We start from the raw sequence: 14,515 nt of genomic DNA on the forward strand, positions 1-14,515 counted from the left end.
AAAAAAAAAAAAAAAAAAAAGAATCCTAACGACAGCAGCAATCCCTGACTTACAGCACTTACAGTTAACAAAGGACTTAACATGCCCATCTTCCCTGGAAAGGAGGTGCTCCTGCCTCTCTGTAGGTCGGGAAACTGAGGTTCTGTAAGGTTAGCCAGCCTCTCATCATCCTGCTTCCGCCAGGCCCCGAGGCCAGGCCCTCCTTGTTTGCCTTGCAGTCTCCACCTTCCCGCTCTAAGAACAGCCAACTCCTAGGCCCACAGCCTCCTGGCTTGTCCATGCAGCCCACCGGGAGAGCAGAGAGCCCACCGAGACGAGCACGTTCCACTCTGAGACCCCTATCAAGACAAGCATTAGAAGAGACCACAGTCTCTGTTTTCAACCATTGCTCACATATGGCAGCCTCTGTTTAAATGAAATAATACGATGACCCCAATTTAGAGGAGCAGCTGGTGGAACTGAGGCAGGAATTGCATGTCCCTGAACTCCACCTATTGGGCCAGCCATCTCCCCTCGTTACTGTTTCCCAGTGGTTCCCCACAGGCACCTCTTAGGAACCCCAGAGCTACAGGAGCACAGTGAGAAGACCACCGCCCAAACCCTCCCTGCAGACTTGGGGAAACTGAGGACCTGGGAGAGGAAGCTCACACTGACAGTCGGTGCCTGTCTAGACTAGGAAGCTGGTGCAGGCCTGTCCCTGTCCACTTGCCTTGAAAGGCAAGATCAGCCTAAGGAGCAGCTGATTGGCCCCACTGATTTGGACAAGACAAGGACAAGCTCACCCGTGACCCCTCGCACAGCCCCTCCCACAGGCAGCACGGTCCCCTTCCCAGGGTTATTCTGGGCAGAGTGATCCAGCTGCCCCCTGGAGCTGCCAGTCAAGTGTGGAGGGGGCAGGGACACAGCACAAGAGCACTGTGGGGCCCGGGCACTGCCCGTCACCTCAATGGCTTAGGAAGGTGAGGGGCTGGGGGTTCCTCTGCAGAAGACCCCACCCTGCTGTGTGGTTTGGGATTTAGAGACGCCCTGGGGACACCCTAGTTCTACTGTAGTTCCCCATCACTGCAATGATGTTCAAGGCCCACGGGGCCTGGCATTCAAGCACGTTAGTTTAGACCATAGTGGTAGAGGGGGAGTGTCCGAGTCTGGGCTGCCCTGGGCTGAGATGCCAATGGCCTCCCACCCCGAAAGGCTCATGTCGTCTTTAGCCACAAGTCAGGAGTGTGCAGGGTTGAGGGGTCCCAGGGGTAGGGACTCTAACATGAGCTATGCCAGGCTGCTGCCCCTGCAGACTCCACAGTCCACTAGGACCTCCAGGACCCAACCCAAGCTCCTCATGAGGGCCTCAGGAAGCCTCCAAGAATCTCTCCATCCTCCTCACCCACTCCCACCTAGCAAGCTGCACCAGAGGAATGACCTGTCCTTGACACTTGTTCATACCAGGGAACAGGTATGAACAGGAAGGCTCCCACGTTGCCATGGACTCATCTTAACCTTGACATGAGTTCAACAAAATCAATAAATAACAACAATCAATCAGTAAAAACAAACCCTCCCAGGGTCCTTGCCTGCCCACCCTCACTATGACGCTACGCCCAGCAGGCCAGGTAGCAGAGGAAGTTGCCAGGGGATATTCATTTTGAGGCCACTTCACCCCTAAGACCCATAGCTATGTCCCTCAAACCCCAGGAGCTCTGAGCATCACCTACAGGGAGGCCAAGATGGACAGGGGTCTTTGCCTGACACCCATCCTGGCAGCCCACACAGCCGGGGCCCCAGGTGTGACTGGGCTCGTTTCTGGAGGCCACAAAAGGGGCCATGGCCAGCATTCCAGAGAACCCACATCTCCCTTGTTTCCCATTCCATCCTCATAGCCTCCCTGATTCTCACCAGCTTCACCTTCCTCCACAGCCCCCCGGCCTCCCACCCTTCTCCCCTGTCCTCACCTCTCCCCTAATTCTTCCACCCCCGCCCCCCGCCCCCCGCCCCAGGCTCAACTCTGCTCCTAAATATCCTCTCATCTCCTCTTCCAAGCTCTATTTTTAAAATCAGATTTCCTTTACTGTACAGGCGAGCTGACAGAGAGAGGTATTCGCTGAGGGATTTGTCCCCCCCATGCCCCCCCCACACCCAACCCTTCATAGACACACGTTGGCAGCCCTGACCCAATGGGCCACTGGCTCAGAGGCAAGCAAGGAGCTGACCCGACCGAGGCGCTGGGCACTGAAGGTGGTGAGGCTGGGGCGTCTATCTCTGAGTGTTGCGGGGAAGAGGGTCCCACTTGAAGACCTCAAAGGCAGTTCTGACCCCAAACCAGGTGCGCTAAATTCTGGGCTTTTTTTTTATATAAGGTGGGAATTTCCAAATCAGTAGACATTTCTTAAAGAAATTGTCATGACATTTGAGAACAACATGAATTGAGTCACATTTGAAAGACTGAGAATATGATTTCCACAAAGTCCAGGGAAGAGGCAGGGCCAAGGCTTTGGCAGGCCAGCTGGTGGGCAGTTGGAGCCAGGTGGGAAGCCCGTAGTGCCCACCTAAAGCCAAAACTGGGATGACTGACAGGCCCCAAAAATGCCCAAAACCTCCCAGAGAGGCGAGTGGTCAGCAGGGGTGGAGGGAAGCCCTCGCCCTGCTTCCAAGGCCCCCACTCACCTCCAGTGGGGTATTCGTCTCCAGGGCGGGGCCTCATGTCCTCCCAGGTAATGATCTGCAAGATGGGTCTGCCTCCATTTCCCTCCATGGGGATCCAACACTGTGCCTGGCCCAGAAAAATAATCAGGACATGCTGCTGTATGAATTAATGAATTCTGTGTGAGGGACTTGGTTAAAAAGAAATAAACAAATTAACATCCGGGAACAATAAAATCGAAATGCATTTGGAGGCTGGAGAATGGGAAACTCAGTCTTTTCAGAGGGAAGCATGAGGAACAGGAAATGGGAGCTGGAAACTGTAGATGGTGAAAAAGTTTTGGTTTCGTGCGAAAGGAACTTAAGCTTTATGGTTTAATAAGAGCAATCTAACGATTTTCAACGTGAGAAATACTTGGTCCCCTTTTCATTTCATGCTCAGGCATTTGGATTTTGTTGTAGACATGGAACTTGACAGGTTTGAAGCTGGGACTGCCATGATTAAAAGTGGCTGCCTTGCTAAGATGGCGAGGCTTTTTGTAGTGATGAAAACACGTTGAGATTTTAAGCGAGAGTTTCATAATTTGAGTTTCCTGGGAAGAAATCTGGACTTTATTTTGAGAGATGACAGGATCAAAGTTTTATATCATGCTAAGGAGTCTGGATTTTTGCCAAAGGGTTTTAAGAAATGTGATGATGAGATTTTTGCTTGTGGAAGATAAGTGGGCAGAAAAAACATGATAAAATATATTTTACGGATAATGGCTTTGGGATTCATATTACAAGCAAGAAAGAAACACTGGAAATTGTAAAACAAAAGTCACGGCCACCAATTTAACAATCATGCGCAAATATTGTGCCTTTCTGTCTTGTGGGAGTACCAATTTCAGCCTGCAGAGCTTGCCTAGGAGATGAGATTAATGTTGACACCAAAGCTGAAAGATTTTAACCAGAGGAGTTACATGATCAATATTGCAAATATGAAAAGAAGTTTGGAATTTATTTTAAGGCTCCAATATGATTAGACTTTTGCATACGCCTAGGAATTTGATTTAGCCAATAAAAAGTTCTAACAGAGTGACCTGGTGAGTTTTTTGCATTTGATAAATAATATGCAGTAAATTACAAAATAAAATTCATATTTTATGCTAAGAATTTTGACTCTTCTTCCATTTACAATTAAGAGACACTAAGATTTTGAAGAGGAGTTGTAAGATCAAATTTTATAAATTGTCCTAGGAAGTGTGAATTTTATTTTAAGGGATGACATGATCAAATTTTTATATCATGTTTACAACTTTGGATTTAAGCCAATAAAGGGCTTAAAGCAGTAACAGAATGAGATTTTGGATTTTTAATAGACTCTCCTGAAGAAAAATTACATGGTAAACTGTTCCATTTTGTGTTAAGTAGTTGGGACTTTATGTTACAGGCAACGAAGAAAGTTTGAGAAGTTTTCAGTTGAGAAGTTACAGGCTCCAACACCTGCATTTTGGCTAGCTAAAAGACAGGATTTCTATGATAAAGATGATCTGATCAGATTTTTCTCACATGCTAAGGAGATGTGATTTTATGTGAGAGCTGAAGGCATTCAAGTGTTCTATTTGGAGTGGGGGATGAGCTCATTGTTGAATTCTTACACAGAGGCATTTGGATGTTAGCCAGTAAAGAGTTTTAAGGAGTAAATTGATGAGTTTTGTCTCCAGAGATATTGGATTGTAAACAGATTTTAAGTTAAGGTGTCTGGATTTGATGAACCAGATAATGAATAAGCATCAGACCACTTCTGAGCAGAGGCGTCCGTCCCCTGGGTATGAGGGCACCCAGGCAGCGCTCCATGCTGAGGAGTTGGGTCATTTACAGACAGCAGGTTTCATAAACAGGAGTTATATACTTAAATGTACATAGTATGCTAAGAAGTTTGGACACTATTTTGAGGGATGACAGGATCACATTTTTATGCCATGCTAAGGAATTTGGATTTCAGCCATTAAGGTTTTTTTTGGGTTTTTTTTTTTAAGAGGGAGTTTCCCTTGTTGCCAGGCTGGAGTGCAGTGGCGCCAGCTCAGTTCACTGCAATCTCCCTGGTGCAAGTGATTGTCTCGCCTCAACCCTCCAAGTAGCTGGGATTACAGGCATAAGCCACCACTCCTGGGTAATATTTGTATTTTTAGTAGAGACAGGATTTCACCATGTTGGCTAGGCTGGTCTCAAACCCCTGACCTCAAGTGATCCACCTGCCTTGGCCTCCCAAAGTGCTGGGAGTACAGCTGTGAGCCACCATGCCTGGCCCATTAAGATATTTTTAAGGGAGTAACATGGTAGAAATTTTGTGTTGGGTAGAGTAGTCAGAGAAATTGTCTGGTAAAATGTATTGTTCTATGCTAAAAAAAAAAAAAAAATTAAAAGCCGGGCGCGGTGGCTCACGCCTGTAATCCCAGCACTTTGGGAGGCCGAGGCAGGTGGATCACGAGGTCAAGAGATCGAGACCATCCTGGTCAACATGGTGAAACCCCGTCTCTACTAAAAATACAAAAAATTAGCTGGGCATGGTGGTGCGTGCCTGTAATCCCAGCGACTCAGGAGGCTGAGGCAGGAGAATTGCCTGAACCCAGGAGGCGGAGGTTGCGGTGAGCCGAGATTGTGCCATTGCACTCCAGCCTGGGTAACAAGAGCAAAAACTCCGTCTCAAAAAAAAAAAAAAAAAAAAAAAAAAAAAAAAAAAAAAAAAAAAAAATTAAACCCTATGTCTTAGGTAATTAAGAGATAGAATAAAGGTTTAAGCAGATGTTGTAAGAGTAAATGCGTGTATCTTGCAAGGGAGTGTGACCTTTTTATTTTGAGAATGACATGGTCAGAATTTTATATCATGCTAAGAGGTTTGGAATTAAGTTAATAAAGGGTTTTAGGAGTGACCTGATGAAATTTGGGGGTTCGTATCAATCAGCTGGCAAGTAAATTACATAGTGAAGATTTTTATTTTATGCTAAGTGGTTGGAACATTACATTATAGGCAATAAAAATGAATTTTTGTATGTTTTAAAGAGAAATTATGAGATAACCTTTATTCATCTTGCTAACAGTTTAAACTTTGATGTTAAGAAGTATTAAGCTTTTTCTAACATGCCAAGGATATTAGATTTTGAGTTGAAGGCAGGGACACTGAAGGATTTAATCATTCACATGGTTGAATTTGTAAATATGTTAAGGAGTGTAGACTTTATATTAAGAAGGTGCATAATCTCGTTTTTAAATCATCTTGCTAAGAAATTTAAATTTTCACCAATAAAAGGTTTTAAGTGAGAGACATGCTGAGATTTTTATTCCTGATAGATGAGTCTGCAGATGAATTACTTAGTTAAATTCTGTATTTCAATCAGAATTTTATATTAGAGGTTTGAATTTTACAGTGATAATGCATACCTCAGAGGGATTTTATGAAGGGGAAATGAGTTAATTTACGAAGTGTGCTGTGTATATGTTGCTCTGGTGGTAGTGATGATTCCGGTGACGATGGATCTAATTCTTATACCATGCTAATTTATATACTATGCTTTTAAAACAAATGTGATCTCTGTCTTGAGGAATGACAAAATAAGAATTTTATATTATGTTGAGGCCATTACATTTTAGCCAGAGAATGGTTTTGATGAGTTTACATGTCAGATATGTTTATGCTAGAAGGTTTGGATTTAATATTGCAGACAGTAAATAAACAGTGGAAGCCTTTAATCAGAGAGACTGCGTGATCAGATTGAAGTGTCATGCTAACAAGGGTGTACTTAATTTTGAGAAACAGCAGATCTGAATTTTGTATCCTGTTGGAAAGCTTGGATTTTGGCCAATGAGTTTCATGGAAGGGGGAAACGCATGTTTTTTTTACAGATGGATCCAGTGGCTAAGAAGAAAACTGACAAGTAACAAAAGGTGTTAAATTTATTATGAAGAGCAGTAACTAACTATACAGCTAATCTATCAGATAATCAAAACTCAAATTTGCTCTGCGCAAGCAGAGAAGAAATGTGCAAATGACCCCAACCAAGACATCCTCTTTCAATTCTGTCTCAGCCCACTAAAACTACCCAACATTAGATTTTAAAAAATCCACTCCAGGACCATCAGATTCCAAAGATGTTGCATACTGCCCCAGCCCCAACTCAATGTCCCAACTCTGCCAGATACGTGTCTATGTTGGGAGGGGGCAACCAGCAACAGACAGAAAAAGATACTTGCTAGAACGAGGGGACCAGCCCCCTGGAGTGAAGAAGGGGACCCGGGAGATAAGACGGGAGAGGCGTGCAAACACGCTTGCACTGGTGAAATTGAGGCCAGATGTGGGAGCTCCAGAAGCCTCACAAAGAGGGCAGTCCTGGGAGAGTGGAGATTGTAGGAAGAGAGGGAGATTATCTGAAGGTCTCCTCATCACCTCAGAGCTTGGGAGAACATAGCATTGGAAGGAGACCAAATCAAGAAAGAGAAATTGGCCAAAAGTCTGAGTTGGAAGCAAGTAACAAATATGCAATTATCCAGCACATAGTAGGTATGTCATAAACTTTACGGAAAAAAAATAAGAATCCAGACCTCTACACACCCCCTGAAATTTCCATTTAGAACGTGGGGAAGGAAATAAGAGCTATTTTGGTCTGCTGACCCAACTGACGGGATAGTGGACAAGTGCCCATTTTTCTCCTATTCCACTGCCCTAGTGAACAGTAGGCATCTGTGCTAGAGACTCCCACTCCACAACCAAGGTGACTGGGCTTGCTCCAGAGCCCTAAGCCTGCCAGGAGTGGCTTTGGGTGGCGCTGAGAGGTGACCTCTGTGATTCTCAGTTGACCAAAGCAGGAAAGGAGGAGTGACCAGGTGTGTGTGCCAGGGTGAAATGGAGCAGCCTGTGCACCCTGCCAGGTGCCCGCCTGCCACGGCGGCTGCTCCTGGCCGGTCACTCCACAGAATTTATGGGCTGTGAATTTCCAACATCGATTGGGGGAAATGGACAGGACAAGCAGACTGACTGAGCCTGGGGGGCAGGTCAGGGGTTGACAGATCTTCCCTCCCTGGGGGCGCCCCAAAGTGACCAGCCAAGGAGGCTGGTTTGGATACAAGAAGGCCTTCCCCAGTTTCTCCCTACTCTGATGCCTTGAGCATCTCATTTGTCCTTGAGAACCTGGCACTGCCACCTCGCGAGACCCTAAACTACTGCCTTTACTCCCCACTCCCCTCCACCCCCAGGTTCTATCTCCATAGTCCCAGCGGCTGACTGGACACCATCACAGCCTTACCCATCTTCAGAACACACTCCTTTCCATCCGACGAAATGATAGAACCCTCTGAAGACTCATTTGAGACGATGATGGAGCATAAGAATCCATCATCAAAACAAATGGAGTCCTCCGAGGGCTCATCCAGCACCACCGAGGTGACATCGGGCAGCGGCGTGCGGGGAGAGGCGGGGCCAGCCAGCGGCCCCGCCCAGGAAATGAAGGAGCCGCCCAGCGGCCCACTCCAGGAAAGGGAAGAGATGCCCACTGATCTACTCCAAGACATGGAGGAGCCATCCAGTGGCCCACATAAGGAAATAGAGGATCCACCCAATGACCTACTCCAAGACCTGGAGGAGTCATGCAGCGCTTCACACCAGGCAAGGGGGGATCCACTCAGTGGAGCATCTGATAGGATGAAAGAAGCATCAGTCAGCCCATCGGGAGCCCAAGAAGAGCAAGAGGCTCACACTGACCTGAAGGAATCGGCAAGGGAGGAGGCTCCACAAGAAGGGCAAAACCAGACCGAGCACTCTACCGCGGAGCTTATGGCCATGGTGAGGTCCATCATCTCGCTGTACTTCCGAATGCAAGACCTCAAAGAGCAACAAAGAGTAGCAGAAGAGATCTTGATCAAAGGGATCACTGCAGGCCAACTGCCCGCCCCAAGGCACTTCTCCGGGGATCGCAGAGAATTCCACGAGTTCATCGTGCTCTGCCAACTGACCTTACAGAGCTACCCAAGAAAGTTCTGTAACGACCGTCTACGCGTTGGGTATGTCATCGACCACCTCTCCGGCTTGGCCTTAGAATGGGCCAGAGCTCTAGTGCAGGAAGACAGCCCCCTGATCGGAGACTTCCCGGCCTTCCTGGAGGCCATGTCGGAGGTGTTTGAATACCGCCAGGCACTTCGTGTGGCAGAAGAGGCCATGTTCAGTATCAGGCAGGGCGGCCGCTCGGCCACCGAGTACATTGATGAGTTCCAGAGCCTGGTACCCATCTTGGGCTGGCCAGATGAAGTCCTGCAGGCCCACCTGTGCCAGGGGCTCAACGAGGAGATCAGGCACTATCTATTCCGGGTCCCTCAGCCGGAATCCCTAGACAGTCTGATTATGCTCATCCTGCAAATAGAAGAGAAGCTGGCGGAGAGAAGAGCCATGCTCAGGCTGCCCCCCGAGGCCCGGCCCCGGAACCTGACCTGGATCGACTCACCTGCTCCAGAGAGGTGGAGTGTCAGCAGCTGGCTGCCCAGCGAAGTCCATCCGGGTATCAACCGCGCCCACCTCTTCCTGCTGCTCATGGTGAGAGTGAACCCCTACCACAGCGTCGCCGTCCAGGCCCTGGTGGATTCGGGAGCCGACGGCAACTTCATGGATGAGAAGTTCGCCCAAGAGCACTACGTGGAGCTCTATGAAAAGCCTTACCCTCAGCCGATCCATTCCGTGGACGGCTCACTGATTGGCAACGAGCCGGTCTGGCTCTACACGGAGCCCCTGGTATGCATCCACCAGAACCACCAGGAGTCCATTGAATTTGACATCGTACCTTCACCAAACTTCTCTGTGGTCCTAGGCATCCGCTGGCTCCGAGTCCATGCCCCAGAGGTCGACTGGGTCAAAGGCCGCTGCACCTTCCACTCTCCCTACTGCCTGAAGAACTGCTTCCGCCCACCCCCGCCATGCATCGCCCTGGAGAGACACGGCATGAGCCTGCTACCCGGACTGCCACACCCATACTCAGACCTGGCCGACGTGTTTAACCCGAAGGAAGCAGATGATGAGACTTCCGACCAGCCAAGCTCAGACGGATCCGATGATCTTTCTGAATCAGAGCCCTCTGAGCTTCAGCAGGCTGGAGACAGTGATCACAGCGAGACCTTTTACGAATGTCCCTCCACCGCGCCTTGGGAACCTGTGAGTGCCAGGATGCAAGAAAGAGCCAGGCTACAGGAGGAATACTGGGACCTGCAGGACATGCTGACCGACAGACAGGACTACATACAGATGATTCCGGAACTGTTTGACCAGTTACACGGAGCCACGTGGTTCACAAAACTGGAGCTGCGTGGGACCATTGTGGAGGAAAGCGTGAATGTGCACGGCACCGAAGATGTGTGGAAAGCAGCGTTTGGTTTGGAGCTTCAAGAGATGAAGAGCTACCAGCCGTTCGCACTCTCCCCAGACCCTATCATCCCTCAGAACGTCATTCACTTCATCCTAAAGGACATGCTAGGCTTCCTCGTGCTTTCCTATGGCCAGGAAGTCCTGATCTACTCAATGAGCCAGGAGGAGCACCTCCACCACGTCCGCCAAGTCCTGGTCCGCTTCCGCCATCACAACGTCTACTGCTCCCTGGACAAGAGCCAGTTCCACCGCCAAACCGTGGAATTCCTGGGCTTCGTCGTCACCCCCAAAGGGGTGAAACTGAACAAGAACGTCATGACCATCATAACAGGGTACCCTACCCCTGGCTCCAGGCTCTCTCTGCGGAACTTCATGGAATTCGTCTTCCCCTACCGGCACTTCGTGGAGCGCTTCAGCATCATCGCCGAGCCCCTGGTGCGGCAGCTGCTGAGCTCCTACCAGTTCTACTGGGGGGCCGAGGAGCAGGAGGCCTTCGAGTGCCTCAAGAGGGCCTTCCGCAAGGCGCCCCTCCTCCACCACCCCAAGCCCCAGAACCAATTCTACTTGGAAACCGGCGTCACCGGCACGGGCCTGTACGCCTCCCTGATCCAAATTGACGAGCAGACCGGCAGGAGGGCCTGCTGTGCTTTCTACTCCCGCAGCATCTCCCCCATTGAGGTCGAGTACTCGCACATGGAGATGAAGATCCTTCCCATACGGGCTGCCTTCATGGTGTGGTGTCGCTACCTGGAGAACACCGAGGAGCCCATCATGATCCTTCTCAACACAGAGGATCTAGCCTCTCTGAATAATGACAGGCTCACCGTACTTCTCCCCGGCCACTGGGTCTTCTTCTTCTCCCACTTCAACTTTGACGTCGTGGAGCTGCCAGAACAAGATGGCGGCCGAGCCCTGCCACCTTCGAGAAACCTCCGGTGGAGGAGAGCCTTCCGGAGGAGCACGGCCGCCAGGCAGACCCTGCTGCTGGCCTCGAGGGGGTTCCCCATGGATCCGTCAACGGAATCCGGGGAAGAAGAGAATGAAGACCAGGATGAGGCCAATGAACGGGCCCTACAGCAAGAGCTGCTGGCCGTGATTCCTATCGACCAGCTCCTCAACAGCTTCCTCGCCCACTTCAGCATGGCCCAGATCAGGGCCGTCATTCTGCAGTTCTTCCGAGGCCTCCTGTACTGGAAGAACGTCCTGGCCCTGGCGTCCATCCTCGTGCTACTGCGGGTGAGGCGGCGCCTCCCGCTGCTGCCAGCACCCGCCATGCAGGTGGCTCGGCCCCAGCCCCGGCGCTCCCTACGACTCTTCCTGGACTCCTCCCTCGTCGCGGGCAGTGGCATCACGACGGCCATCACCCAGCTGCTCACCCAGATGCCCGCCCTCGTAGGCGCAAACACCATCCCAGCACAGGAGCTGGCTGAGCTATTCCTGGGCCCTGGCCGCTGGCAGCGAAACGCACTGCAGCCCCAGACCCACCGAGGCCTACAGTTCACCCCTGGGTTCTGGCTGACGCTGTGTGAGTTCTTCGGTGTGAGAGTCACCCCCCGGGAGGGCAGCCTCCCCGCCCTGCGTGAGAACCGCTACCTGGAGCTGCACGTCGTTGGCGATGAGGATGTCGTCTTGCGAGAAGCCCTGCAAGACGACCTGCAACGTTACCGTCAGTGTGGCCTGCATGACGGCCTGCAAGACACCTCGCAGGACAAGCAGGACAACGACGTGCAGGAGGCCTTGCCCAGCCACGTGGCCGCGGCCCACCCGCTCCGCCCACGCCACCTCATGGACCCCCAGGTCCTGGAGTTCCTCAGCAGCCGCCTGCTCCACATCCGCAGTGCGGACGGCCAGCTGCACCTGCTCAGCCGGGAGCAGGCCGCCAGGGCCCTGAGCCGGTTCCTAACCCTGATCTACAGGCAGGCCCTGCCCGCCCCCGCCTGGGGGAGCCAGCCCAGTGAGCAGGCCAGGCTGGAAGAGCTGCCTGACGAGGATGAAGATGCTGACCTCGACTGAAGACGCCCCCCCATCTCCAGCAGAGTCCCCTCTATTTCTCTGGCCCCAATGCCTTCTGAAGCCCCCTGGCCTCCCCATGCCTCAGGCTGCTTCGCTTCCCTTCCTGCCGCTCCTGACCCAAGAGGAACCTGCTAGTGAAGGGCAACAACTTCAACTCATCAACCAGCAATGCCACTGTGCCAACAGACTAGTCAGTCCTCAGAGGCCTGGCGTCAGCCCTGGGCTGCCAACACTCAGTTCTCCAGGTCCCGGGCCCGTGCCCGGGAGTGAAATCCATGAGGGAGAAAGCAGTGGCGAACAGGAGGTGACCCCATGACCCACGGCCAGATGAAGAAGCAGGTACAGCAGGCACAGCGAAGCAAGCAGGTGCAGGGCCCCCACCCGGCCTGGTGACGGCCACCCTGTGCCGTGTTGGGACACTGACCTCTGGTGCTCCACTGACTTCTTCTACCTCCACCGCTGCGCTCCTGCTCCCCTCACCCCCATCCCCAACCTCCCAATATCTGACGATGTAGTGCCTCCCTCGCCCCCATCCCACCCTGCAAGCAAGCCCGCCCCCACCACGACCGCGTCAGCTCTCTAGACCCCGCCTTCCTCTGGCCCTGAGCTCTAGACCTACCTGGACAAAGCCGCTCTTTGGGGTATCCCGATGTACCAGCACCACTCACCAGACCTGTGCAGCAAAGGGGCGCCTCCCCTTCCCGATGTATGAGTGCCACTCACCAGACTTGTGCAGTGAAGGGGCGCCTCCCCTTCCCGATATGTACCAGTGCCACCCACCAGACTTGTGCAGTGAAGGGACGCCTCCCCTTCCCGATATGTACCAGTGCCACTCACCAGACTTGTGCAGCGAAGGGACGCCTCCCCTCCCAACATTGAACACTGGACAGTGCAGGGGTGTTGGGGGTCCCAGAAAGCACACAGACCCCCAGGGGACCCTGCCGAGTCACAGAGAGGCTCTGGCGGCACTGCTTTGCACAGGGAGAAAATCCTTCCCCGCCCTGAACTTTCTTACCCCCTAATCTTTTTGCACTCCTCAAATAAAGCAAAATAAAAGACTGTCGGACTGTGGAGTTTGTTCTAAAAGTAGGGGTGATGAGTGGACAGGCAGGGGAGGGGACAGGCATGGGAGGAGCGAGGGGGCAGGTGGGGTGGAGGAGGGGGCAAGAGGGCTGGGCAGGAGGGGTGGGAGTGGGAAAGGCTTTCCCTGAAACAGCCCCATGGGGGCCTGGCACATGGCAGCAGGCCTCCCCCACCTTCCTGAAGTCACCCCCCCCAGGATGCTGGGCACTTCTTCTTGCTGTGGGAGGGCACCCACCCTCACTGAGGCCACCAGGGATGCGCACCCCCCACAAGCTCATCTCAAAGAGAAGAGTGGACAAAAAAGGTGTCTCAGGGAAATGGGAGGCAGGAGAGTGGGAGCTGCCTCTCCTTAGGGTTCCAGAAAAGGAACCCCCAAAACCCAAATCCTGCCTCTGGCCTTGGCCTCCTTGCCATATGAGAAATGAGGTGTGGTCTGAGCCCCACATTGCAGGGCCCCCAAGCCCTGGTCCCAAGCAGTCCCTGACCCCTCCCCCCGAGAGGGAAAGGGTCCCATTCCAAAGGGTCATGCTGTCCCCAAAGTGGCAAAATGGCGGCTGTGAGAGTAAGGGTGCACTGCCCTGGGCAGGGGGTTCCAGGGGTCCCACAGGGAGTTGGGGAGGCAGGGTAGGTGATACTCACCCACTCTGGGCTCCCGCTCTACAGGCCAGCACACGCTGACCCCTCTTCCTGGCCATGGGTCACACCTACCCACGAGTGGCCTCCAACCTCCCAGTGCACCCCGCCCCACTGCAGGGGCCCAGCTCGCCTGCGTCAGAGCAGCCCCATCCCCTAGGGAAGCCATTTCCACCTGGCCCCAGAGTTCTCAACTCCCACATGGAAGGGACCCTACTCCGTCCCCGAGAGGAGGCACGGGAGCATGGCAGTCCCTAGGCAGCACGCTCCTACCCCACCAGGACCCACTGGGCACACAGCAGGAGCCCCTGCCCAAGGACACACCCCAAGGGAGCCCAGGGTGGCACTGCAAGCTTGGCCTTGTTCCTTCCCTGCACTCCCCAGCCCCACACTGGCTCCCGATACCTTCATGGATCCCTAGGGATGCCTAGCTGTCAACCACCGTCCACCTGTCTGAAGAATCTACCCCTGATAGCAGCACCAGAAGATCATGGTCAGGATCCCCAGGTTCAAAGGCAGGGGCTACACCTCTGGGCCTCTCTCTACCTCCACTGGCTGGCTGCAGAAAGGGCTCTCCCAGCCTCAGTTTCCTCATCTGTCACTCCAACCCATTAAGGCTGCCGTGAGGATTCAGAGTTAGGAATATAGTGCTGGGCACAGCTGGCACTCAGCGCTCCCAGCCCTATCCACAGACTTCTTTTGTCACTTTCCCAGGATAAACTTGGAGAAATCAAGGCCCAGAATGGGCTCCAGAGGCGCTGAGGACAG

General features: G+C 52.3%; 1 protein-coding gene across 3 annotated transcripts in view; it reads left to right on the forward strand.

Annotated features, from left to right (window-relative positions):
- The window catches only part of RTL1 (retrotransposon Gag like 1), a 24,014-nt gene extending 11,314 nt beyond the window's left edge, over positions 1 to 12,700 (forward strand). For 2 of the 3 annotated variants that reach the window (XM_037738305.1, XM_037738306.1), the window contains one exon: positions 7,867 to 12,700. In XM_037738305.1, the coding sequence (XP_037594233.1) occupies positions 7,952 to 12,031 (4,080 nt within the window). In that variant the 5' untranslated portion in view covers positions 7,867 to 7,951 and the 3' untranslated portion in view covers positions 12,032 to 12,700. Of the gene's footprint in view, positions 1 to 2,150; positions 2,233 to 7,866 lie in introns of those variants that run through there. The other variant, XM_017528105.2, reaches the window with a different exon arrangement.
- Positions 12,701 to 14,515: the final 1,815 nt, after the last annotated feature.

This window comes from Cebus imitator, unplaced genomic scaffold (genome assembly GCF_001604975.1).
Source record: "Cebus imitator isolate Cc_AM_T3 unplaced genomic scaffold, Cebus_imitator-1.0 Scaffold52, whole genome shotgun sequence".
Classification (NCBI taxonomy): Eukaryota; Metazoa; Chordata; class Mammalia; order Primates; family Cebidae; genus Cebus; species Cebus imitator.